This window comes from Peromyscus leucopus, chromosome 14 (assembly GCF_004664715.2).
Source record: "Peromyscus leucopus breed LL Stock chromosome 14, UCI_PerLeu_2.1, whole genome shotgun sequence".
Lineage (NCBI taxonomy): Eukaryota > Metazoa > Chordata > Mammalia > Rodentia > Cricetidae > Peromyscus > Peromyscus leucopus.
In genome coordinates, this window is record NC_051075.1 from 65,068,982 (window position 1) to 65,096,244 (window position 27,263).

Below are 27,263 nucleotides of genomic sequence, written 5' to 3' on the forward strand. Positions count from 1 at the left end.
ATATTCATGAGGAACTACCCCCCCCACCTGAAGAGAAAAAACAGGGCGGGGGTAGATGTGGGGGAGAGGACATTGTGAGGAAGAAAGGTCAGAAAACAGAAGCAGAGGAAACTTTCCCTAGATAAAGGGATCTAAAAACAAAAGAAAAAAAAAGAAAAAGAAGAAGGGAGGAGGGGGAAAGAAACCACCTGAAATATCATGCTAATGGTGAACGCCATTCTTCCTAAGATTGGGAACAAGGTGAGGATGTTTGATCTTAACACTCCCATTGTTAAACCTGAAAGTCCCAGCCAGCACAAACAAGCATCTTCTGAAATAAAGCAGACCCACTGGGAAAGAAGCGACACCCCCTGCGGCCACAGACGACAGAATTGTACGTGCAGAAACCTTCATGTATCCAGACACAATACACAGCATGGGTATGGATGCTTTCATCGGGACTTTAGCACTGGGGAAGGGGATGTGACATCACAGGATCCTCTGGGGAACAGTTGGGGGTTTGTATAAAGTTAAACATAAGAGCTAGTAATCTTTCTCCCCACTCATCCAGAAGAAATAAATGCACAGTCTCAAAGATTGGTGCGTAAATGCTATCCTGAGTTTTATTTTTAATCTCACTAAAATAGGAGATGGAGAAACGAAACTGTGGTATAGTCGTCCAGTGGAGTTCTCTTGAGAAATACAAAGGAGCGCATCACTTCGGCAAGTGATAACCTGGACAAACCTCACAGCGTTCGGCCGATGGAAAAGCAACCATTCAGAAGAAATGAATAGCACATCATGTCACTTGCACCACGCTTTCAAAACAAATTTTTAGCAACAGAAATATCAATGGTTGCCTGAAACTATTCTCATAGCTAATTGTACAGGTGTAACAGGGAACCCCTGGAGTGATGGAAATAGTCAATAGCTTCATTGGCGTGCTAGTTACAAGGGAATCTTTACATTTATCAAAACACCAAACTACACTCTTAAAATGGGAACATTCTTTTATATATAAATTTCATGTTAGTTTTCAAAAATATTTAAAAATCTATACTATAAATCACTTAGGCTTGGTTTTAATATAATTTTTCTTTAATCTCATTTATACCAGTAATTAGATTCAAGTTTTCAAAAGCAATACAAAATCTCATTGTAGTTCTAACAGTGTTAAACTGCTACAAATTCCCATGTAGTAGAATTAATTCAGTCATTTTTCCTTATAAAGAATTCCAGAATTCACTTTACCCATATGAAAAACTGATTTGTTTCTAAAGAGTTACATTAATGTTTAATGTACTAATTAGAAACATGCTTACTGACATTTAAATATAAACACTGGGAATATAATAAGTGCATCTAGCCATAGAAACATTAGAAGGTGTCCCCTCCTGCCACATATATAGACGTGAAGACATTCATTTTCCAGAGCCAGCTGTGAGGACATACGGCAAAAGCCTAAGAAATGCACAGGAAAGCTGCTCCACCCACCTACAGCATTGGCTTATGTGGAGGAAATGTTCTCAAGATAGTTATAAGGGTGATAAGAGTTAAAAGTCAGAAGTAAGATAATTAAAGAATACAAACAACCCAAGTTAACCTGATTATTTTTAATACTGCAAAATAGCTTTAGAGTTAGTTTATTAATGAGGTATTTTTCAAAGCATCCCACCATCATTTCATATAATTCCAAAAGCATCATTACAGGGGGAGGGAGGCAGAGAGAGAAGGAGGGAGGGAGAGGGAGTGTGTGTGTGTGTGTGTGTGTGTGTGAGAGAGAGAGAGAGAGAGAGAGAGAGAGAGAGAGAGAGAGAGAGAGAGAGGGGAGACAGCCTGTTGGAGTATCTGTTGAAGTGTTCATCCGCTTCCTCTTAAGCATCAGCATCTTCTAAGGAAGCCTCAACTCACTTAGACACACGTCAGTGCTCACAAATGCACCTCTGTGGTTCTCAGGTCCCAGCCATCTGCATGATCATTTACAAACAATATGGAGAGAGCTACCTTGGCATCAGTGCCATGGCTGCAAGGCAGGAACCACCCAAACCACTCCTGAAGGATGGGACTAACAAACGATGGGTCTTAAGGGCTAGCACAGGCAATGCCAAAGACACCTGCATTCCTTCCGGAATTAGTTCTAATTCAATCTTTCACAGGATCTGGCAAAAATGTACTATTTTCCCTATCTACTCTTCATAATTGTTAGCCTCAAAGGCTCATATTATAGGTCCATCAAAACTGGCCCTGAGTCAAAGTCAAAAATAGAAAATCCAAATAGTGTCTTGATGTCCTGTGAGTGCTAGCGAGCCGCTTCCACGTGAAAGTTGTCGAACTGCGCAAACTCGAAGGTGTGCGTTCCTATCGCAGCCCAGCCATTCCTTGAGTATTTCACAGGAACATTTTCCCACAGGAGCTTGCCGTTCAACATGCCAGAGGCGAAATAATCCTGCAGGAGAGAGAAATGTGTCCCTTGAAAATGTGGAAACAATTCTCTGTGGTCTGTTTAAGAATGTAGTCAGCTACTTAACGGAGCACACATCTTTCACCCAAAACCTAGAACTGTAAAATACAGTTTCTCGCGTTTGAGCAAAAGTCTGAAATACATCAAAATTTTTCTGAAAGAATTAAGAAGTACCTGTTTAAACAGTTCCCAATATACGTTAAACCTCAATATTTCCTGATGTTTCACACCAAATCAAAACCAAAAAAATAAGCCCGTAATATTTTATAGCATTATTGTGAAGCTTCAGACAGAAGTCCATTAAACAATACAGTCATTGCACATACCATTCCTTTGGCTAAGTGAGAGATTCCTCCAGAGTCTGCTGGAGCCCAAATGCCTGCTTAAGGTCTCATTACTGTGTGCCCAGCCAGAGGAGGAATTAGCCTCCATCTTACTTTCTGTCCCCAGGTCACTATAAAGCCATATGGAATGACTACTCTTACATCGGAAGAGCAGCAGCCACAGGTTAAACAGAGCTGTGGGGTAAAGTGGAAGGTGGAGGGCGATGGTGCACATAAGGTGTGAGTTACTAGGAATGATGGGAAGAAATCAAGCATGTCTTTCTCGGAGAGTGGCCATTACATTTATTTCCCTTACACACGGTAAATTGTCAGTTTCAACTTTCATTACCACTATTGTAGTACACTATGAACACACACTCAAAAGCACACCAAGTATCAGCCAGCCATGTAAAACAGGCTACTTTCAAAATATAAAGAGTGGAGAGTTGGACCATTAGGCCCAAACCTTTCTGTCTCAAAATCTTTCTGTCTCAAATTATAATGCAATGCTCTTTAATTTTATGGGTGGGAGACACTGAGACTTGGGCTGACTAAAATTCTATGTAGAAGATTTTTCCAGAGGAGCCAGGAATTGAATCCAAGTCACCTAATGCCCAGTGTGATGCCGCATACCTCTGACCACACAACTGCACAATTGTCTTCATCTCCAGAGTACTTTCTGGACATCCCCTGCCACTTCTAGAGAAGTAACCATTAGCACTGTGCCCAGGGACACACATACACAAATCATATTAAACATACAACCTGTCCCAAGGGGCCACAGTGCCTCCTGGCCCCACTCCCCAGGCTCCAATCACCCTGGCTTCCCAGGTGCCTTCTGCACCGCTATGAGGACTACTCAGCTTGCTCTCTGTCTCGTTTACATGTAAACTCAAGCAACACCCACTTGGCACAGTCTTTCCTAATGTCCATGGTTGGGAAGTCAGAGCAAGAGGGTTATTTTATCACATTACCCCAAGTTTCTTCATAACTATGTGTGTGCTCACTTCCAAGTTACTGATTTAGAATGAAGTTCAGCAAACCATGACTGCAGGCCAGCCACCTATCTCCACAGTGAGCTTTCACTGGAATGCAGGCACACTGATCATTTACCTCTTGTCTGTCATGGCTTTCTGGTGACAACAGCCGAGTTAAATAAGTGCAACACAGAGCACATGGACCACATGCCCAACTGTCACCTGTCTGGCTCTTCAAGGAAACTGTTTGCCCAGCCCTGAGTATGAATTCCCTCATATAGCATGACTAGTCTAGAAGGCACCTGATTTCCAAATCAGGGAGTGGCACAAGTTAATTGATTTGCCCAAAGTCTCAAAAACCCTTTGATGGCAGAACTGAACATAGGAATAGACCTTATAGAGTTTCTTCTCTCTTACCTGCCTGACCATTTTCATGACCAAGAAATTTTAGCTAGACAAGTCATAGGATCCAGGAGAGATCCTAACAACTATTACTCTACTTAAGGAGCATAATATTAAGCCAACTCTTAATGACTTAAGCCTATACCTATGGATTAACACATCTTTCAACCCTCATCAGAGAAGCTTCTTTTTGCAGTAGATGGTGGTTAACACCTAGACCCACAACTGGTCTAGGTGCATAGAATGAGAGACTTGTAAATGTTCCACCCCAGATAGGACACCTATATCACACCCCATCCTCCCAAGACTTGGGGACCATGTGGAAGAGGAGGGAGAGGGATTATAAGAGCCAGAGACAATGGGTGACTCTAAGAAAAGCGGTTTTCTGGACACAGCAGGAAAGCTGTATTATGAAGTCACAGCAATTGTAACAGCATGCATGAGACCTGTGCAAGCTCAAGCCAGACAAGATCCCAACATGGAGAGAAGAGGTGGGTATGAATCCCACACCTCGCTGAGCAGCTATTGGCAACTGATAAATACAAAGACAGGAAAGTTAAGTTTGCTTAAAGCATGTGGTCCCTGGTAGATAGAACATGCTCGAATGGATAGTCACATACCCAAGAGGATATGGGCAATATAAATTGAACTTGATAGATTAAAAAAAAAAAAGAGGACACAAAGTTACATGGATAGGGAAGAGGGTAGATCTGGTAGGAGATTGAGGTGATTATATCAAAATACATTATATGAAATTCTCAAAAGATAATTAAGAAGAATTAAATGCAATTGAAAAGAAATAAATGCACTTCTTCTAAATACCCGTCTTTACCAATCATACCACATAAGCATTCAGGAACTATGTTTGGGGTCATTCTATCAAAGGACAGTTAGAACACATTATACCCATTAAGAATAGAATGATCAAATAAACTACACCACACCCCAACCAGATCCTTAACTCTATTAATAAACAGCTTAAAAATCAGAATTCTCATTTTCAGTGGTTGAATGGATACTGAGGGGAAAAAATTAAGTTCTTAGAGTCTCAGTTTTAATTTCTATTTACAACCTAAATACAAGTAGGTAAGAACTACTTGGGAAGCATCACATATTACAAGACACTTTCTCTACACAGCATCTTTTGGGAGCACTGTCAGTTAGTACCTCAGGTCAACCAAGAATGCTGATGATGATTTTTAGATTTCCTTTATCCTATATTCAGTATCATCTTGAATATAAACTACCAGAAATAAGCCTCTGTAACTTTGCATACTCCTGTTACTTCTACTTACACTTTTGCTTCAAAGAACACTGAGAACAGTTCAGTTGTTCACTTAACCAATTACTCCTCAATTTAAAAGACAAAAGCAAAGTTAAAAGAAAATAGTGGGCCGGGCGGTGGTGGCCCATACACTCAGGAGGCAGAGTCAATCGGATCTCTATGAGTTCGAGGCCAGCCTGGTCTATGGAGAGAGATCCAGGACAGGCACCAAAACTAAATAGAGAAACCCTGTCTTTAAAAAAAAAAAAAAGAAAAGAAAAGAAAATAGTGGTCTAAAAAGTCAACACCTGGTTCTCATGAGAGTAACTGACATCATCCTATGGATGGATGTTTTCATGATTCCAGAGCAGACTCCCCTCTTTTCATCATTTATATCCCTCCATTTGTTTTCTAACAGAAAATTCTAGAAAGTTACACAAACATTTTACCTCCATCCTTTCTCATCAGCAATACTCACCTTAATGCTTAAGGTGAGTGTGTACCATTTTTTTGCTGTAATGTCAGCATCTCCTGAAGCATATGTGATCCACCCACCTGTAACACAAAAAAGAATCTCTCAACTGGCCTACTTTTAAAACCTAAATCCCAGGATCATACAACTCAGGGAGGGAGGTTCATGTTCCTACATGCATCTACCTTAAGGAAGCATTGTCCCTTCATTTCCAGATCTGTAATTGATTTCAAAGGGGAATCCTCATTCAGCTGCACACTACACAAGCATGCATGTATTGAATTCTATTCTACAACCACAGAACATAAGTGCTCACACAGCAGAATGAATGAGAGACACTTAAAAACTAGCCATGGCTGATGTGTTAGCATGTAAACCCACGGATACACTTCTATCTGGTTGGAGCAGTCCAAGACTACAAAAGCCCGTCAGCTAGCAGATCTGCTTACATGACAACAGCATCGATTACAATAGCGAGAGATGAGAAAAGGCTACTTTTGCGCTGATGGCATTTGAATGTCGGGAAGAAACCTAGGATTGGACATCAAGTGATTGATGTCCCCACTACAAACTACAGCAGTGGAGACTGAAACGCAGACTGAAATTCCTGGCTCTGGCTCCACCACTAACTAGTTCTGGGGACTTTGGGAAAAGCAACCCATGTCTCTGGCTCTGCTTTGGACCAAAACATCCATGAGGTACCTCCTCACTATGACACTATGACAATATCCTTACCACCTGTTACCTCTCTATTATTTCATTTGCAGAGCTGGGACAAAGAGCAGAAAACTATAAAATTTTTAAAAAGTCACTAATGTGACAAGTCACGAATGTGACAAGTCACTAATGTGACAAGTCACGAATGTGACAAGTCACTAATGACAAGTCACGAATGTGACAAGTCACTAATGTGACAAGTCACGAATGTGACAAGTCACTAATGTGACAAGTCACGAATGTGACAAGTCACTAATGTGAAAAGTCACTAATGTGAAAAGTCACGAATGTGGAAAGTCACGAGACTGAGAATTAAGAAGTTACCCCACCAGCCCCCGCTGTCACCACAGCAGTGTGAGCTAAGTGCAATCCGATGATGTCAGCGTGCATCTAGGCCCCCGTTCTGCAGTAAGAGCTGTTCTGCAGAGGCCGGTGCTGCTGAGACAGAGGCCAGTGAGAAAAGGCAAACTGCTTCCAAGAAGTCCGTGTAGTGGGGACAGGAGTCTCCATTTTAAGAGGCTCAAGCGGTCCCTTGGTTTCTACAAGCACCAATACGGTTAGTCTGTCGAATGTCTCCTCGGTGTGTTCTTCCTCCCATCACTGCTTCACGCGGGGCTTCACAAACCTACCCTCACCCTCACGGCACGGCATTCCCCAAATGTCCTACCAGCCTTTCTGCTGTTACTTTCTCATTCCTGATCTGCCCTCCTCCAGAAAACACTAAACAGCTGTGATTCTGAATCGCGCGCGGTGCTTGCCGACACACATTGAAATTCTTCCCACTAGACACACAGGCTCAGAGGAAGTTCTGGCCCATTAAAACATGTCACTTACCCAGGTCAGCTGTAACTCTGTAAGATCCATTTGCGAAAACCCAGAAGAAAATCCCTGTGGCAGTTCTAATCAGAATGCCACCTTTAGTCACTCTTCCGGCAATGAAGACCCCTCCTCTCTCGGGGGTCTCTATGTAAACATCACACTGCACCGTCATGTTGGACCTGCAGAATCAGAGAGTCCATTACCCTCTTCAGTTACGGTCCTAACCTAGCACTAACACGCCCCTTAGCAAATGCCTCCTAGCTTCAGTTGAGAGAGTGACTGGCAGCTACGTCTGAGCTTGGACCGAGGATGGGCTTCAAGAATCTGATGGCTGTTTCAAGTTTCACATGGTTAAATTCATCAACTCTGTTGATTCTTTTAGCTCGTTAATGGACAGTACTTACTAATTTTAAGTACCATAACAGTATGTTTCTTGTCTTTCTATTCTAAAACAATTTGTCATCGTGTTAGTGTGTTACTAAATGAGACACTTTCACAGTGCATAAAGGCAAAGTTTCTGGTGACTCTAAACAGAAAGGTTTACTTACATTTCTATCACCAGGAACCCAGCACTCACACAGCAGCTCACAACTGTCTGCACCTCCAGTTTCAGGAGAGTGGATGCCTTCTAGACTTTGCCAGCAAAGCATATGTATGGCACACAGACATACATGCAGGCAAAACACCCATATACATAAAAACAAATCTCAAAAAAAATTGAAGATAATAGTGTATGCTGATTCCGCAGCAGGACCTGTGAAATATAACGAGGAACTTGCTAACTCAGCACAATGGTATCATCTCCACAGTGCCTAACTCAGTAAAAGTCTGCGATGGGCCCTTGAATGTCCTTGTCTCAACTTCCTGTGTAACGTGATGGTGTTGGTCCACAAATATCATTGTGAGAAGCATTTTACCCTACCCAGGATGTCTGCCTGACACCTATATGGACGCAGTAAAGCACTGGTTACAGGCTCACTGGTCCATGGGAGTGTATCAAGGGTAGGCAAAGATTCGGCCAATCGGGAACTATCAGAGCTTTTACAATAAGCTCTCCTCTGGGTTGGTTTCCTTTGAAACATGTCACCAGGTACAGCATTTTCCCTCTAAGACAATAGTACCTCTCTAAAACATCCTCCCTGAAAATAACCTCTTCATACTCAACACCTAACAGCAATCAGGAAGAAAAACGTGTGTATTGCCAAGTAATAAGTCATGCAATTTATCCAAGGTAAGCTAAGGATACAAGGATACCGGGACATCTGCTGTGGAAATGAAGTAGGGGGATACTGGATCTAGAACTATGTGTCCTTCACATTTCTCTAAGTTTCTTCTTAAGTGAATTGTGCACAGCTGAACTTTACCTCAAATAAGGGAGGAGGAAGGGGAGAGGAGAAAGGAGAGGAGAGAGAAAGAGACAGACAGACAGAGACAGAGACAGAGAGAGAATTTGTAGGTTTGTATGTCCAAGGTGTTAGCCATGAGAAAAATAGAAAATACTACCTAAAGCGGGCAGAACAGTAAGTCAGCACTCAAATTCCATAACTAAGTTAAAGGTTAAGGTAAAAGTTTTATTTTTCAATTGCATTTTAACTGGACAAAAAATATAACTTGTATGTTTATTATATATCTACAGAAAGGGTTGAATTGCTTAGCCTTAAAAATTAAAGCTGGTTTGCTTTTTAAGTAGCTTCCTACACCTAGCTATGGTGGTGTGATTCTACGTTTGTCCAGCAGGTGGCAACACCAGCTCAACAAATCAAGTCTGGTAAAACAAAGCATTCAAATTAAAAGGTGTGCAAATAAATATTAAACATATATTATATATTATATTATATCATATATCATATCATATTTATTATATTATATTGTAGGGTCCAAGTGTCCTCAACTCTTTCATTCAAGTTAAATTTCTCTCGCTAAAGTTATTATCAAACTGGAATAATCTGAAGGAAGGACATGGGAAAAACTCATTTGCTCATTTGAGTTTGCACAATTATGATCTGCCTATTCGGTTCTTAACACGAGAAGGACTACTGCAACCTCTTCACTCACAAAGTACCCAGATCACAAGGTTAGCCACTGAGGGCCGCTCTCCCACACACCAGTGGTAATCGCCTATAATGCTGATCGTGCTGGAAGCATCTGCAGCCCAGGTAATAGGTCGCTGATTGAGAACTTGGCGCAGTGTGTGGCGATGGGGTCCAGGGTCTTCGAGATTCGTGTAGTACTCAAATACTCCAGTCTGGTCAGCAAAATTTGGAGCTTCACTAAAAAATGGGTAATCTGTTCAGAACACAACAAATCCTCCGCTTAGTATCTCTGAGGCCAAGTGTCAACCCCTTCCCAGTCCTCTCCTTTCTGTATCTGTGATGCATTGGGAAACCTTTGAATAATTTTTAAAACATAAATAACACTTACGCCCAACCAAAGTTTAGATCAAAAGATGTGTGTGTGAGTGTGTGTGTGTGTGTGTGTGTGTGTGTGTGTGTGTGTCTGTGATATATTTGGAGACACAGATCTAAATAGTTGGCCAGATGCCAGTACCAGAACCCTGAGGCCTTTCTCTGTCAAGCACCTGAAAGTTCATGCCCTGCCATGGGAATGTGGGACCAGCAGTGAGTGGCAGAGGCAGGAGTCCCCATGTTGGAACAAGCAGTGCTGCCCCCTGCAGGAGGGTGAGGGTGCATCACTCTGGCGATGTTCATCTTTTCTACAGCTGTCAGTTTGGGAGGCACATTATAGAGCTACTTGACTCATCTTTGAAGCGTGCAGTCCTACCAAACACCTCTGCTTGGTAAGCAAATGTCGCTGCTTGCTGGGTCCTCTAGAGATGCAAGCACAGTGAGCATGCGTCTGTTTTCAAATGGTTTCCCCAACTGTCCATCCTCCAAGGCTTCTCTAATCACATTAGAACAGATCCTCTTGAGGACTGGGGGCTTTATTAAGTTTATTAAGGTACTCAATATTTTGAGGAACACAATACCACCACATTTCCTCTCTTTTTGTCTAAAATTAAAGAAAGCTTATAACTAATACAAGAAAAACTACCCAATAAGTATATATAATATATACAGCCAAAAATTACATTAATGATGTCTAGTCCATTAACATTTGACAGATTCAGATAAAAACTCCATTATATATACTAACTCCAGTGAACAATGAGTTGGCGCCCCTAACAATAGCACGACTGCCCTCGAGCACTCAATTGCCTGGCACCGAGATGGAGACGAAACATGCTTTAGGCAGTACATGAAAGACAAGGCTAGTGATGGCCGAGGAGGCGACACCCAGCTATCACCTTAAGTTCCACCCAAAACAACTTAGAGCGACAACTTTCATTCCCCTGATGACTTCTGCGTTTTGTTTTTTTCTGGAACTTTCAGATACAAATTCACCTCAAAGAACTGGAAACCTTAGCTATCTTTTAAGCAAATAAAACTCTAAGGGCCCAAAGGGCACTTTGGACGTCATGCTATCGTTCACACGGTCTGACAAGCACAAAGTGCTCTACTTCGACGGAAGATGGGTGACAGGTGATGCCTGGTTAGCACCTGCTTACCAACATTGAAATCATCCTTGTAGCTTCTCGGGAAGGGCTGGGACTTGGGAGGAGGAGGGTAGCTGCCTTTGTGACCTGTGGTCAGAGTGGTGAGTGTGATCAGCTCGTTCTCCTGCAGATCCATGGCAAAGCTGCCACTGCTGTCGAGGAGCTGGAAAAGAAGACAGCCACGTTCACGGCCAGATGCCAGGGACCTAATGGGAGGGGCAGCCTAAAAGAAATACGCTTAGACAGTCTCTCCGTTAGGGCTTCTTAAACACGCGGGAAGACACAGCAACACTGAGGCCCTTGACGCTTTGTAAGGGTGTTTTACAAGCGTGTATAAATGATAGTTTACAGAAGGAATTCCACCAAGTGGAGGGCAAAGACCAAAAGGACCAAAGTCTCCGCCAGTCTCCTCTTCCACTACACTCCAAGCTCTTGAAAGCTTGTTCAATTGGTGCAACTCAGAGGCCTGCTGTTTCTTCTAGAGCTTTCCTAATAGAAAAGACTGCACAAAACCTCACAGACAACTCAACTGTTAAGGCATAAGAAACCTTTCACAATTGAGAAATAAAAAATTAAAATCTGCTTACTACATGCTCGGTTTTAATTTCAATTAGTAGGTTAGGTTAATGTCACATTTATGATTCTAGCAACTCTGTCTTTCTAAGTGTTTTGTCTCATCCTCCAGGCTAAGAATACCTATCTCAGAGGGGTGTTGAGAGGATTAGACCAGATGTTTATGAAGGGCTTGCTTGGCTCACCTCAATGTGTGGCCAGGGGGAACACTCTCTAGAGCACAGTTCCTGTGATAAGCATAGCCCTCTGCAGACATTAGAATCCCGCATAACTAATGTGAGCACTGAGCTTGACCCCATCTTTGAAACTTTAATAAGTTTTCTCTACATTGAATTAAAGGGTTTAATATCATATCTTGGCTTCAAGGGTAAAGAGGTGCAGAACCGTGAACATCCAGTGCCATATTCTGGCTCAGGATTAACTCCAGATAATATTCCTATGGGGAAAACAATTTCATTATGCTATTTCCAGCAAATTATTACACAAGCAGAGAGTGTTCTAATGGGTATTTAATCATTGATCTTGCCTAGTTAATTGTCAGAACATTATTATTAATAAATGCAGCAGATTAAGTCAATTAGATGACATAATATGCTTGCTTGGGCCAGTTCTTTCTTTGAAACCTTCCCTGAGGAGTCACCAAGTACCAAGCTCCAAATGCCGCTGGACTAAAAGCAAAACAAGGCAGAGTCCAAGCTCAAGGTAGCCAAGGTGGTGGGGGAGCATTTACTGAGACCCACACATGGTCCTGCACTGAGCCAGGCGAGTCAGGCTTCAAAAAAACCGACATGAGCTGACCTATCTTCGCAGATATGAAGGAAGCCATTCTAGAATTTACTTGGTGAGCAAAGGCCAGCTCCTGAGATCTGTCTCTGGAAAGCTGGCTTCTACCGCCTGAGGACGGGGGTGGGGGGTGGGGGGGTGGTCATGTGATAGGACAGTGATGGTCATGTGGGGAATGTGAACTGATAGGAAACTGATCATACATAACAAACCACTTCAGGCACACCACTCTAGCGCACTGTGATGGCTGGCTGGCCCCAAGACTCAGAATGGAGTCCGTTGAAACCTTAGGCAGTTTCTGAATGATGAGTCACAATGAAGAACAGGAAGAAGCAGCAGGAAGAAGGAACAATAGTGAAGACGAGAAAGACGCCGAGGCCAGAACTGCCTACAGTCAACTGAAGGAGACACAGCCCGGGATGGAGTAGGACAATCTCAAATGGGATGAACATCTCTCCCCTGGGCGGCCAGACAATGGAGGCACATCCACAACACAAACATATGCTTAAGGACAGAACATGGCTAGGGATGCAGAAGCTTGTCACACCTTCATCGGGATTACTACTTAAGAAAAATACAGGGACATTTTTATCTCTACTGTCCTGCAGCCATAAAACCAACTTCATTTTAATTCATTAATCAAATGTGTTCCTTTTTCCTGTCGTGACGCCCCAAACATAGGGATCAATTTTAAGACTACCCATAGAGAATCCAGTTGTTTAAAGTGAATTCTGTCCGATGGTCCTCCAAGCTTGGTGTACCACACCTGGAGCTCTTGTATTTCTCTCTGGGGAGAAAACACAAGAAAGCATGCTTGAGAGAGTCTTCATATCCTGAAATGAATATCTCAAAAAGAGCAATGTTCACTATCTCAAGTTTCTGAAAGAGTCATCTCAATGTTGAAACAGTAACACTTTTGAAAACAGGAAGTCAAGCTCAAGCAAATCTTTCACTTCCTGTGAACACTAGGCACTAAGCAAAGCGGGCACCACCAGCAACTAACGCCAGCATGGAAGTCCCTCCACGTTGTCCTTCTCTGTTTTTGTTTCCATTAAGACACTTCAGAGAAACCTGAAGAAAATCTGCACAGCCCTAGAGACAGTGACTTGCATTGTTAGGGGATCGAATCAGCCAGGACCCTTATAATCCTGAATTGGGCATGCTCGAAGTAGTTCTGTCATCATCTCCTTTTGAATATGTGTTCTATGACCTTACTCAGGTAGGCAAGAATATGACTACTGTGTTTCCTTATTAAACTACTACCTTAAAGTGAGTATGCTTGGAAACATGCCTGTTTTTAATGTGTTTTCCTCTGTGACTATATCCAGGAGAAAACTGCCTGCTTCCTTTACAGGGGAGAACGCTGCAGACAATAAATCTCTCTACTCTTTTAACCCATTGCATTAACACCTGAGGACACTGGCAATGTCAAACACAGATCTTAGTGCTTGTACGAATCCCTGATAAACATTTAATTATTTTAAAATTCTTCACTTATTAGTACAGAATCTTAGCTTGCTTTCTTCTGCCTTCTTGTATGTTACTGTCATCCACACAAAATGAAACTTCTTCAAAGGTAATCATTACATTCTAATCATTTTTTCTTCAAAGAATATATTATGATAAGTGCAAAAATACTAAGTGAATATTGATTTGACATGTGGACAAAAAGTGATGATCCAGTATGGATATTTAATAATGCCCTAAAAATATCTTAAGTTATTTTTCATATTTTAATAATTATTATCATTGTCAATGTGGCACATATTTACTGACTTTAGTGACATTATTGTACTATATAATGATTATAATTATAATAATAATAATTTCACTAAAGTCAGTAAATATGTGCCACATTGACAATGATAATAATTATAGACATATAATTCAAAAGAATATGAAAGAAGATGTATCTCCATCTTCACAGTGAATCACATGAAAAGCAACAGATCCACATGATTTTTAACAACTTGGTTAACAGGTGGTATCTTAGGGCTTCTGAGTAATCATGGCCACAGGTAGTTGGGTGGTCTTAACATCTCAAGTGTCTCTGAATGTCTTTGTCACGTGTTTTAGATAAATGGACGACATGAGCTCGCACTATAAAAGGACATACAGCTTTTGGCTTGATTTCGGAGACAACTGTTCAATAGCAAAAAGCCTATGGCAGCACCTCTTTCTGAAGCCTTCCAGCTTCCTAGAGCCTGGTGTTTAATCAAATACAAATACAGCTATCCCACCCTGTGCTTTGTGAGCAAGCTCCCCTTTACTGGGTGTTACAGAAACTACACTGCTTTCTGATGGCAATTATTAGATGTTTTGTCTCACTCCTTCTTTTATTAATAAATTTTGTTCTCTTAATTTTATGCATGTACATAATGAATTCTTGGTGGTCTCTCCCTGAGCCTCTCTTATCCTTCCTCTTACCCCAGCCCTGCTAGCCACCTAATAATTCCATGAGATATCATAGGTGAGAAAGTACACTGGTTTAAAGAAATTGATGACTTTGGGGTATTTTTGTTTAATTGGGCTTTATTTTGTTTGTTTTTCAGTATAGCATACTCTATCTAAGCTTTAGTGCTTAAAAACCCATCGCCAGGGGGCGGTGGCACAAATCCCAGCACTCAGAAGGGAAAGGTGGGATGCTCAGGAGGTTGTGGTCATCCCCCACTGTGCAGTGAGGCCAGCCTGGACCATGTATTATATAAGACCATGTATTAAAAAAAAAAATGCAGGAGATATAAGGCACCAGGATAGGTTCTATTTATACACAGATTCTTAGTAATTCTATAATACATGATTTCACTTAAGAATCAATGGCCTGTAATAGAACACAAAATGTTCATAAATTTTTAAACATTTGTTTATCTGTTTCTGTATGCTCACATGTGTGACCTTTGGAGGCCAGAAGAGGGTGTCAGATCCTCTGTAGCTATACGTAGTCATGAGCTAATTGACAAGGATGCAGAAAACCCACCCCCAACCTTTAGGAAACGCAACAAGCACTCTCAACCACTGAGCCATCTGGTCAACCCTAACATCAGTTGTGAATCAAAATAAAAGTTAAACATAAGTACTTACCAAAGATCCCTTTAGAGTGAAGGTAGCCACCTGGTGTGAGACATTATAATACGGTAGATATGGCCGTATACACATAGAATGTTTATGACTCTGAGGGAAGAAAGTCATGTAAGTTATCCAAATAACATACAAGCTATTCTGTGGGGGAAACATTATATAATCAATGCCAGAAGAGTAGCAAGAAAAGGCAAACATTTGTAACAATATGAATCCATTTCAAATTATAAAAAATACATTATTAACATAACTTTAATAAGTGTATAGTGTGTGTGCCTGGCCAAAGTGTAGAATAAGGAAATGATCTTAATGGTTACTTAAATACATAGAAACAGGCGGCAAAGCACCACTGTGTTCCAGTGCGGGTTTTCAGCAGGGCCCACATGAGAGGCAATGGCTGCAAGTCCTCTCAAGAACACCAGGAAGTGTGCTCTCCAATCAGAAAGGCATGAAACGAAGCAAAAAACAATGAAAGCTGCAAAATCCACAGAAACACCAATATAAAAATATCTTGGTATGGAGCAATTAAGTCAAGGAAGAAATCACAACGAAATAAAAAAAAATACAGTCTGTGATCGAAAATGTTAAAACAAAACAAAATGGATAAACTAAAGTCCCATATACGAGGAAGTGAAGGCTGTCCACGCCTATATAGTTGTAGGTGTTCCTTCTACTTTAAGAAGCTAAACAGTTTTCAGAAGGGCAAACCAAATCCATAGGACAAAAAATGAAGAAAATAAATACTGTGTAAAATACTGAAATGCAGAAAACGAAGAAAAACAACATTATTCCCTTGGAAAGATAAATAAACCTTCAGAAGACTAATCAAGGAGAAAGAGACATGACTTAGGTAACTAAGGATGGGAATGAAAGCGGACCATTCCTACCAGCTTAGTACGACTGAAAAAGGAATTCAATGAGGGATTCTGTGCTCAACAACACAGATCAGAACGACAAAAATGATAGAAAAATAGAAAATTCCAAAGCTTCTGAAAAAATTATAACATCCAAAGGGACCTACAGTAAGTAAAAAGATCCTTAAACTAAAATTCCCATGAAGGAAAATCCTGGGGGCAAATGACATCATATATGAATTCTGTCAAACATCTGAAGAACACCAGAACTTCAGAAACATTCTCAAATCACTCCATGGGGTTAGTAGCTTCTCTCCTCCCAGAACCAACAGGACATCATGAGGAAAAGAAACTCTAAGGAATCTACCAAATCAAATCCAATATCAAATATGAAAGATCATGCATGGCATCAAAGGATGATTCATCACAGGAATGCATTGGGTGGTCCCACATCCAGAAGTCAGTCAGTATAAAGTAGCAGACTATTAGAGTGAATGATGGGCAAAAGCAGCATGATGGTGCATTCTGTGAAACCCAGAACTCTGGATAAAAGGATTCAGCATGCTCCATACAAAAGGCAAGCTCCTCAACCTGAAGTTGTACACACTGGCAAAACCCCAGCAGCTAACAGCGCACTCTACAGTGGCTTTTCTAGATGGGCAGCAGGACAGGACAGCTAGGCAAACAAAGAACACACAAGGCTTCTAGGCCAATGAAGGGAGGTCTAGAGGGAGGACTGAAAGGATCTTACTTACTCGGTGTGCTCATTTAAACAAAATCCTCCAGTAATCCACAGAAAGAACCGATTGTGAGGACAAGATCAATACATAAAAATCAATTGCATTTCTACACATGAGAAATGAAAATGAAGTTGAGACAAGCCATTTACAGTGGCATCTAAAAGAATAAAATACTCAGCAATATTAATAAATAAGTAAAATCTAATGATAATTTAATGAATAAATTTATTAAATAAGCAAAAGGAAATATGGCTTCCACAACGAAAAAGACAGTGTATCATAGAGAAATTAAGTAAGACATGACACACAGAAAGACAGCCCACATTTGTTGACTCAGGGTAGAATGGCATTGCTTCCCCCCATTCCTATACAGAGTAAAGAAAATATCAAACTTAGGTTGTAAGCTTGAAATAATTAGTTAGCTAGTCCTAAAACTCGTGTTGAAATCCAAAGTACCCGAAATAGCCAATCTTGAAAATGGTCAAGCTAGAAAACTCTCCCACCAAACCCTTACTCAGAAGTACAGTAATTAAGATGCAGTGGTAACTGCTAAGGCACAATCATTACAGATTGCTTTTCAGCATGTATGTGAAGATAATCCAAGTGGAAAAACTGACTTTTCAAGACATGGTGAAAGGCAAGCTAGACGCGCGCGCGCGCGCACACACACACACACACACACACACACACACACACATGAGGAGGAGGCTGAACAAATGCTAAGCATCTCAGAAATAACAGGATCAGAAACCTAAATGTAAGACTTAAAACAATGGCAGTCTTGAAAAAAAAAAATGTAAACTTCAAATCCTCATGACCTTGGCTTAGTCAATCATTTCCTATGTATGATACTATAAATGTACACAAAGCAAAAGGAAAAAAAAACTGAACTTCACACAAATTTGAACTTTTTTACTTCAAAGAATTCCACTAGAAAGAGACAAGTTGGGCATAGTGAATCCAGCATTTGTGATGTTGACACAGCAGGATAATGACTCTGAGATCAGCCTGGCCTACCCTGCATATGCTGTAAGGATGGGAGCAAATACATGAATGTCACATGTGTCTTCTGAGAGGTTTTAGATAGATTATATATGAAGAACTCTTACAATTCAAGAAGAAAAATGAAAATACGCATAACTTAAATGGACAGTGTAGCTCTAAATAGACATTTCTCCAGTAAGAACATACAGATAGCCAAAAGGTATATGAAAATACAGTCAGCATCATTCGTCACTAGGAAAAGGAAAATCAAACTACAATAACACCTCCTCACACCCTTGAGAATGGCTGTAAGCAAAGAGACGGACAATAATTGCTGGAGAGGACATGGTGGTACTGGAAGCCTTATGAACTGCTGGTAGCAAAGAGAAATGGTACAGGGAACTGGCAACTCTTCACCCTGTTAAAGTTACTGTTTAACCTGGCAGCCCGCTCCTAGCCACACACCCAAAGGAACAGACACATTCGTTCCCAGGAAACCCTCCATAGGAGAGTTAACTGCAGCATTCATAAAGAGCCATGATGAGGTTCAAGGCCAGCTATCCCAATAGATCTCTAAGGATAAAGAAGGCTTAGAAACAATGGAATGAACAAGGTCACCATCAGACCCTGTCTCCCACGGTTCTCCCAGGGAGCCAGTCACAAGACTCTTAGAGAAGCACCCTCCTATGCCCAGGAGAACACGATGCCCTTCTTTTCTCTGAACACAAAGTTTCTGGTGAAGTACAAGATGCACACTAGTTTAATATCAACAACAAAAAATTACCATGGTTTCAACGATGATGGTGAGGTTCCCTAAGCCATCAGTCAGAGCTACATAGCTTCCTCCTTTCTCTAGATGGCCAACTGTCTTCAGGTAATACCAACCTGGTTGAGTAAACTGAGTTGTATGAGCTACAGAAAAAGGAGAAGAAAAAGTAAAGGAGACAACTTTACAAGAAAACAGTCTACCGATTTGAATCTGAATAATTCTAAGCAGCTACATTCTATTTTAAGAAAGTATCTCCCAACTTTATGCTTCCACTTTTAAATACTTCAGCTGAAAGGTGTAACAGCAGGAAGGCTTTCTGAACAACCGATAAAATTAAATGACCTGAAAACTCAAGCGTATTGATTGTGCATTCCTTTTACCAATGTGCAAAATGAAGTTACTCTTGCCCAGGCTTGCTCATCACTACTCATCCTATCCTAACAGAACATGGAAGACTTAAAAGATTTAAAGAAAAAAAGGAAAGTTTTAAAAGTTAGCAAATGTGTCTCAGGACCATTTTGTGGTCTCAAACAAATATATATATATATCACCGCCTCTGAATCTGGTCCTGAAAATACATTAGGCAATATTCTGTGTTCTTGACAATTCCCCAAAGTTCACAAAGTAAGTGTAACAATGCCAGCAACTGAGAAGTCATCTAACCAGCACACAGAAGTCTTGCTTAATTTTTCCACCATTTTGAGGAGCTACTTAAGGAACTTAGAATGTCATGATTACAATCTGAGACTAACACAAAAAAGAAAATTATCAAAATACGGGTTTAAAATTAAAGCAAGCTGACTTAGAATTACCTTGCTTTGGAAAAAATTGTTTTTTTTAAAAAAACCTATGGTATAATTCTGAAGCAAAGTAATTATAAATGTTAACTATCTTACTAAAATATTAAAGAAAAATTTTACTATTGTTATTTATTTGAAAGGTTATTAGCTATTAACATGGTTATACTCTTTTGGATGCCATTCATTATCTGCATAATCAACTTCTATTGTGACTGATACTACTGAAAAAGATCTGGGTTTCATTGAAAGTATATGGATTCGACGACCCTGTCTTCAAGCCATGTAAATTATGTCATGTCTAGTGGACATTTTAACTGATTTCCTCCCAGCTGTGAGAAACTCAACTCCATTTATAATTAATCTCAAATTGCTTTTTACTATTTACTTTTACTCTAAGATGGTTCTAGCATCTACCTAGTTTCTTCATTTCATATGAGAAACACAAAATCTTCAGTACATGACCATTTTTTAATCTATATGAGAGTCACAATTTTATCTTTTTCTAAAATTCATATCTTCACTTAGTAGATGCAAGGACCAATATAAAGCCTTCCTATTTCACCTAACATGTATATTTATTTTGATTAATTTAATGATTATAATTTCTATTAGTCATCTAATATTATTCACTTACTTTAGTGCAATCAATGAAGTGAAATTGATATAAAAGAATAATCCCACTGGGTGGTGGTGGTGCACGCATTTAATTCCAGCATTCAGGAGGCAGAGGCAGGCGGATCTCTGTGAGTTCGAGGCCACCCTGGTCTACAAAGCGAGATCCAGGAAAGGCACCAAAACTACACAGAGAAACCCTCTCTTGGGGAGAAAAAAATCCCAAAACTCCTAGACATGCTGAGCTTAGTTGAACATTTCTAAGTATATTCATTCCGTCAGCTATGACCATGATTAGGAATCATATACTTACACAATTACGTCCGTCTCCATCACTGGACATCCCTTTACCCTATGCTGCTCTCTGTTCCCTCTTTCTTCCCACTTTTTAAAGGCCTGGTCTCAAAATATCAAGTATGAAATTCAGAAAGCAGTCAGGTTATCCAAAATAATGTTATAATGGCACATCTCCCTTAACATAGTCACACACTTAAAGCTTTCTGGTTTGTCTCTTTTGGGGAGAAAGAGATAGAATCTAGACATCCATACCTGATATCCAGATAGGAGAGTCTACTACATAATGCCCACTCCATGGCTCCTGGGCTGTCATCAGTCCACTTCGCCCATAAGGCAATTCTTGATAGTAACTAGCCACCAAATTCCAAGCAATTGTGCTAAAACATTAGGGTGAAAAAAAGAAACACCAAAATACTATGTAATAAAAACATAAATATCTAAAAGACTGGAATAAAAACTTCTTTCATAATTATATGTAAATGAACATAAACATATGCTGCCTCAGTTCACTATCATCTTTAAAAATCCAGTTCACTGTTCTTCTAAGCATTTTAGTGGTGAATCAGAGAATTAAAAGTAACACACACATACACATACACAAACACAAACACACACATGCACACACACATATATTCTTGTACAATACACATACATATATATTCTTGTACAATGCACACACACATACACACACGCACACACACACACACACACACACACACACACACACACACACGCGCAAGAATTCTGCTTAACAGTAGTCAAGCCAAAAGATGAATCATGTCATGTCAAAAGATGAATCTTGACATGTTGAAAATTTGAAACAAGTACAAGTAAAAGCTTGTCTATAACTGTTCTCCCATTGACAGCCTTTCAAATACCCCAATTTCACAATATAATTTCCTGGAACTTGACTTGGAACTGCTGCAGTTTTAGAGCAAGAACTCTTAGTCAGATTAGCTGGGTACAGATCAGGACTCCACAACCTAACCTCTGTTGACCCTGTCCTCTCCTGTGAACTGAGGGTGATGATTACACCTGGATCACCAGGGAGCAGGCAGGAATAGCTGTATTGACCAACTCTAGCCTCTATTATTCCTGCTTCCGCTGAAGCACTAACTCAAACAGCTTGCTGGTCTGTTTGCGCTCCTTTCTTTCAGATGACAGACAGTAATAATTTACAGCACATACTGAGCTGCAGCAGCAGAGCTGTGACCCTACAGCTCTCTGAAAATTCAAGCACAAAACCTACGTTTTTATACCTGACTGGGTTCCTTACAGCTGAAAAACAAACACCACCCACCCCAAGGCTTTCATTTCCCTGACCAAGTGTTCTCCCAAGACACAAAGGTACTCTGGCACTCTTAGAAAATCTAAGCCTTCTCATTACCTCAATATAAAGTAAAAATAATAATGCTGATTAAATATACACACACTATCAATGGACATCGTAAGAGTTCCCATGATCTGGGTCACACATGGCTGGCACCCTCTATTTGTACACTAGTGTTTCCCAAACGTGGGCATCATCAGAATTGCCCTGAGTACTGACCAGATATACAAGTTCCAGGATCCTGGAAGTCTGAGCAGCTGTCTAGAAACCAGTTTAACAAGCATTGCAGGATGAGTTAAGACAGAGCATAGGTAGGAAATATTTCTTTATGTAACAGAATATATGGAAGTAATGATAAGTATCTGGATATGGTGATGTATGCCTGTAATGTCAGCACTCAGGAGGTTGAGTGAGAATATAGAGAATTCAAGGCCAGCCTGAGCAACATAGGAAGACTGTGTCTCAAAAACAAAACAAATAAAAAAAACATGGGGAGAAAAGAGATGAAATAAAAATATACTCAACATGCAGAAAAAGTCATAATGCCCTTTTAAGTGAGAAGCAGCTTACTCAACAGACCATATACCAAGGTGTCAATTTATTATTTAAATGTATATAAAAATAGGAGACCATTTTAAGGACCATTGTTTCAAGATGGCAACATTATAGGCAGCCTTTGTCTCACTTGATACTCATCTTCATTTTCTCAATTGTCTGCAATGAATATGCATTATCCTAATACCAAGCAAGCCACCACTAAAGTATGTATATTGGCTGGCTTTTATTAGGCTTCTAATTATTTTATAAGGCTAATTTGTATCTAATTACTCCTAAGCTATCATCAAATCATTTAGGAAGTGTCCCCTTTAAGAATAAAAGGGATTGTGTTGTTCTTTACAAACTTGGTTTTGTGAAGAGTTAGATAAAGTTAAGAGATCCCATAAGGAGTCGGCCACTCAGGGTAGAAGTGAGTACAACTAAAGGCTACTGCCCTGTTTTTTTTTAAAGGTAGATATGAAAAGAAGGTGTGGGGGTGGGTGGGAGGGCTGGTAATAAATCTACATTAAAAGAGACAGGGTCCAAAACTGCTAAATGGAATGCACGGACCTGTGCTCTATCTTTCTTTAAAATAAATAAATAAAAGTTACAAATGATACTTTAAAAATATGAATAAAGACTACAAATTAGAAATATTTTTATATGCTCATAATTATGAAAATGATATAATCATGTGATAAAATATCCTTATGTTTTGGAGATACAGACTGTAATTTAAAATACATGTAAATTATCAAAAATCATCACACTGCCTGAGTAAACTGTTCCCCAAGAAACCCAACTTACTTTATACAGACTCTTCCCAAATATAGAAAAGGAGATATAGATTAGACAAATATTAGGCATATGTAGATTAAGTCAATAAAGTATATGCTTACAACCATTGAATCTAGGATATAAAATTACAGGGGTCCATTATATTTTCCTACTTATTGCATTTTCTAAAATTCATTATTATTATAAATAATAATATAATAAATAATAAAATAATAAAAATAATAAAAGTCCCCCCAGGAGGGGCTTGGACCTGCCTCCACTAAATGTACCAGGCTCTGCTGACTCCCTATGGGAGGCCTTACCTTCCTGTAGGAGGGAACGGGGTGGGGAGGAGGCTGGAGGGACAGGAGGAGGGAAGAGAGGAATCTGTGATTGGTATGTAAAAAGAATAAAGAAATTTTAATAAAATAAAAGCCCCCCCAAAAAAAGATTGTAAGTAACTTACGAGGTCATATTGCCATTGACATAATTCTGATTCAATATGCGGCCCCAGCAGCCTGCACCATCATCATCGTTGACGGTGCTAAAATCTTCAGACGACCAAAGCTTCTTCCCTGTCATCTTTGCATTCCACACTGTATGCGTTCCAGGATAATGTGCTCTAGGAAGAGAAGGGTGCCAGTGAGGAGCAGTCAGAAGGTTCCACTTCTATACATGAGATGAGTGAATTGAAACACAGCTCTTGGCCAAGGTTTGCTATTTTAAAACGGTCAAGCAGTTTCCAGAAGACAGACGAAAGATGGGAAGGAGACATCCGCTTCCCACTCTTCCATTGCAGGCATTCTACAAACGGCAAGTAAACGGAAAGGCAGAAACCTTCATCCACACACAGAATAAAGTGACAATATTCTGGAAACCGTAAGTGGATAGAAGTTGATGAGGCCACTACCTGGCCCACTGCAAGTGGAGAACAAGGTACAGAAAGACTCAGCCTTCCCAGGGCGAGCTGGGGAGCTCTGGACAGGAGGAAAATAGTCAGGAGGAGGCCAAGCAAGGTGAGTCTATTCTGTCTATTAAGAAGCAATAGATTCTCCCTCTCCCTTTGGAGACAAATCTTGACATTTACTCCAAGTCAAAACACTAAAACAAATCCACAAAAGCCCCATGGCTAATAGTGTACCAGTAATTCTTGTGTGAAAAGGATGAAGTACACTGAGAAAATTAAGTTACTGTCTCAGAGCAGAAATTATCCTCAGCCATGGGGATTTTAGCCCTGAAGGGGCTAGACAGCCATATCTGGACACTTTGTCAACTGTCCCTGCTGAAGCAGGAGAGGTTTATCAGCTGAACCTAGTAAGCAGAATCCAAGAATGCTGCTACATGTCCTGCAAGACAGTGGACAGACTCCAATGACAAAGAAATACTAGGAAGGACATCAAAAGTGCAGCAACTGAGCCTCTGTCCCAGTACGCCAAGCCCTTGCATTCCAGCATATGAACAGACTCAATCTGGTAATGTATAAATATATACTGATTGTTGCAAGAATAAAATACTGCTCTAATGACAACTGGAGACACTACTGATGAAATGAATCAACACGACTAAAATATTAAATGTAAATTAAAAACTAGGTAATAATAAGTAATACCATAATAAGAGTACATTCACTAACTTCAAGAATAAGATTATAAACTTTCCAGGTTAATTATTCACACAGTTTTAGCAATACAAGCAGAATAATGAGGTTTATTATATCACAATTCTAATCTTTGTACTTTCTTGGAGTACTATAACACCAAAAGATGACTGTAAAGACCTTTTAATCATTCGAGGCCAGGCCATGGTAGCAGCAAGCCCTGTTTGGGAATTGCTTGTATCAGTAAAGGCGGGTTGAGAAATCACATGAATGCGGGAAGAACTGAATCACGTGTCGCACATAACAGCGCTACAGAATCTCTGTACTGGAGAAAAATGAGGCTCCAGCAGGACCATGTCGAGTGGCTCAACACAGCTGAGCCAGGCTGGAGGCCACATTGCAGGCACCCAGGAGCCTCTCGGCTCCTTCTAGGTCTAAAAACTTCATGTACTTACCTTATTACGCCAAACTTGAAAAACCAAACTGCTGATCTTCAAACTACTGATGACTGCAAGCCTCTAATCCCAACACTCTCACATTTTATCTTTAGACCCTTACCTCTACACTCTGATCATGGTGGCACTTCAGTCAGACACTAATTGTCAAGATATTAAAAGCTGGGGTGCTCCTAGTTGGCATTCAGGAAAATGTATGTCTGATATACCTGTTGTTGTTGTTGTTTTCTGTGACCAGGTCTCATTCTGTTCCCCAAGTTAGCCTAGAACTTACTCTGTAACCCCAGGCTGCCCTCACACTCAGGGACCCTCTCGCCTCCGCCTTAGTATGCTGGCATGAACCACCATACCTGGCTTGTCTGATGTAGCCAGTGAAAATATACTCATATCTATATTTTTAAAGAATGAAAATCCTAAAAAAAAAAATTCTATGCTATCATTGATCTTTAGAAGGTCATAAAAGAAGTAAAATTTAACTCTGTCTTTATAAGGGTCCACATCTTCCAAACTATTTCTACATTTTACAGTTTTATAATCTGAACTATATTTCTCTTATCTTAAATATATCTCATGTATTTCTCTGGGCTTTGTTTATATTTTGGGTTTATTTAATTTAATCTAGCATATCAAATTTTTGAAAATTAAGTTTCAAAACCCAGTCTGTCTCCCACTTCTGACACACCTAAGTTAGACTAGCCACATTTCCAGGGATCCATAGACACGTGACTGAAGGCTACTGTATCAGACAATGCAGACCCGAGGCCTTAACAAGGTCAGCCATAGGCAACAAACAAGCCCTTCAGGAACGGCAGAGGCTCGTTATGAGCTGAGATGCCAGAGCAGAAGCCAACTAAGTCAGGCAATGGTGTTGACCGTGAGGGAAAGTGTACAAGGCATTGGGGAGAGGGGGGCCCAGCAGAAACATCCCAGGAGGCACAGTGACTCCAAAAGTAAAATCTGCTCATACAGCACAAGTCACATGCAACATGAACGGTGCCAGGAGGAGCCAAGGAACAAACATCTCATAAGACCGAAACCCAGAAACAATACAAATAACCACTGAGGAAGGATTTCAAAGGTCACACATACAAAACTGAAACAGTCACAAAATTGCTCAGCCGGGTAAGCATTCTAGGTCATTCTGACCGAGGGAGGGCTTTCTGTAGTAGAGATTGCCATCATGAAGATGATAAGCAGGTAGGTGTAGTGACTCAAACCTGCAATCACATCTCCTAGGCAGAAGTCATTAAGGACTGTTTGAGATCAGCCTGGGCCAGAGAAAACAACCAAAAAGAAAACCCCCACTAAAGGTCTTTCCTACTTCTCTGGAATTTGTAAGGAACAACCAATGAGCGTCCTACATGGTCAACAAGGCAGTTATCCAAGTAGCTTGTTGAAATCTTGAGGTCCCCCTGCTTCTGTCCTCTGAACAATGGGATTAAAGATATGCATCATTTCATAAGTTATAACAAATAAAAGTATAGAAGTGATCCAAAATGTTAGCAGTTCAAAGTTCATACAAAGTTCTGAGAAGACATTCAAGAGAAATGTTTCCTTTGTTTACTGATGGCATGCATGTCTGACTGACTTGCAAACATTAAAGACAGAACATCCTTTCCCATAATTTTTTGTTGTTGTTGTTGGTAAAGTTTCTATGTTAAAAAGATGAGAACTGCTGTATTGATTTCCCTTCTTCATAAATTTCTAATTCAGTACAGGGGAATGCTACTCTCTTCTATGAAATGCCATCTTAATGAAACTTTAAACAGGCAAAATTATTCCTTGGTATTAAAGGTCAGGTTAGTAGCTACAATTTGAGGTAAATACATAGAAAGGTTTCCAACCGGTCTGGGTACTTTACAATTTTCTAGGTGATAGGTCCATATGTATGTTTATTCTGTGGTAATTTGTTAGCTCACCTGGCATGACAAATACCAATCATAGATGTAGTTAGATCCTCATCACCACTGTTTAAAACAAACAACAACAACAAAACCAAGAAAAAAAAATAGGGCACAGCATAGGAGCATAGAGCAGTTCTCAATTTCAGCACAACCAAAATTGTTGGCTGGTTAATTTTAGACGTGGGAGAGGTGATCTGGGTACCAGG

The 27,263-nt window shown here is 40.3% G+C and overlaps 1 protein-coding gene across 3 annotated transcripts in view; it reads right to left on the reverse strand.

Moving 5' to 3' along the window:
* Positions 1-576: 576 nt before the first annotated feature.
* Positions 577-27,263, reverse strand: part of Galc (galactosylceramidase) — a 58,150-nt gene continuing 31,463 nt past the window's right edge. For all 3 annotated transcript variants that reach the window (XM_037210763.1, XM_028875836.2, XM_028875844.2), the window contains 10 exons: positions 23,568-23,723; positions 20,710-20,834; positions 18,764-18,891; positions 15,405-15,494; positions 13,024-13,110; positions 10,980-11,130; positions 9,520-9,700; positions 7,430-7,593; positions 5,885-5,961; positions 577-2,425 (listed from right to left, as the gene is read on the reverse strand). In XM_037210763.1, coding sequence (XP_037066658.1) covers positions 2,279-2,425; positions 5,885-5,961; positions 7,430-7,593; positions 9,520-9,700; positions 10,980-11,130; positions 13,024-13,110; positions 15,405-15,494; positions 18,764-18,891; positions 20,710-20,834; positions 23,568-23,723 — 1,306 coding nt within the window. In that variant the 3' untranslated portion in view covers positions 577-2,278. The remainder of the gene's footprint in view (positions 2,426-5,884; positions 5,962-7,429; positions 7,594-9,519; positions 9,701-10,979; positions 11,131-13,023; positions 13,111-15,404; positions 15,495-18,763; positions 18,892-20,709; positions 20,835-23,567; positions 23,724-27,263) is intronic.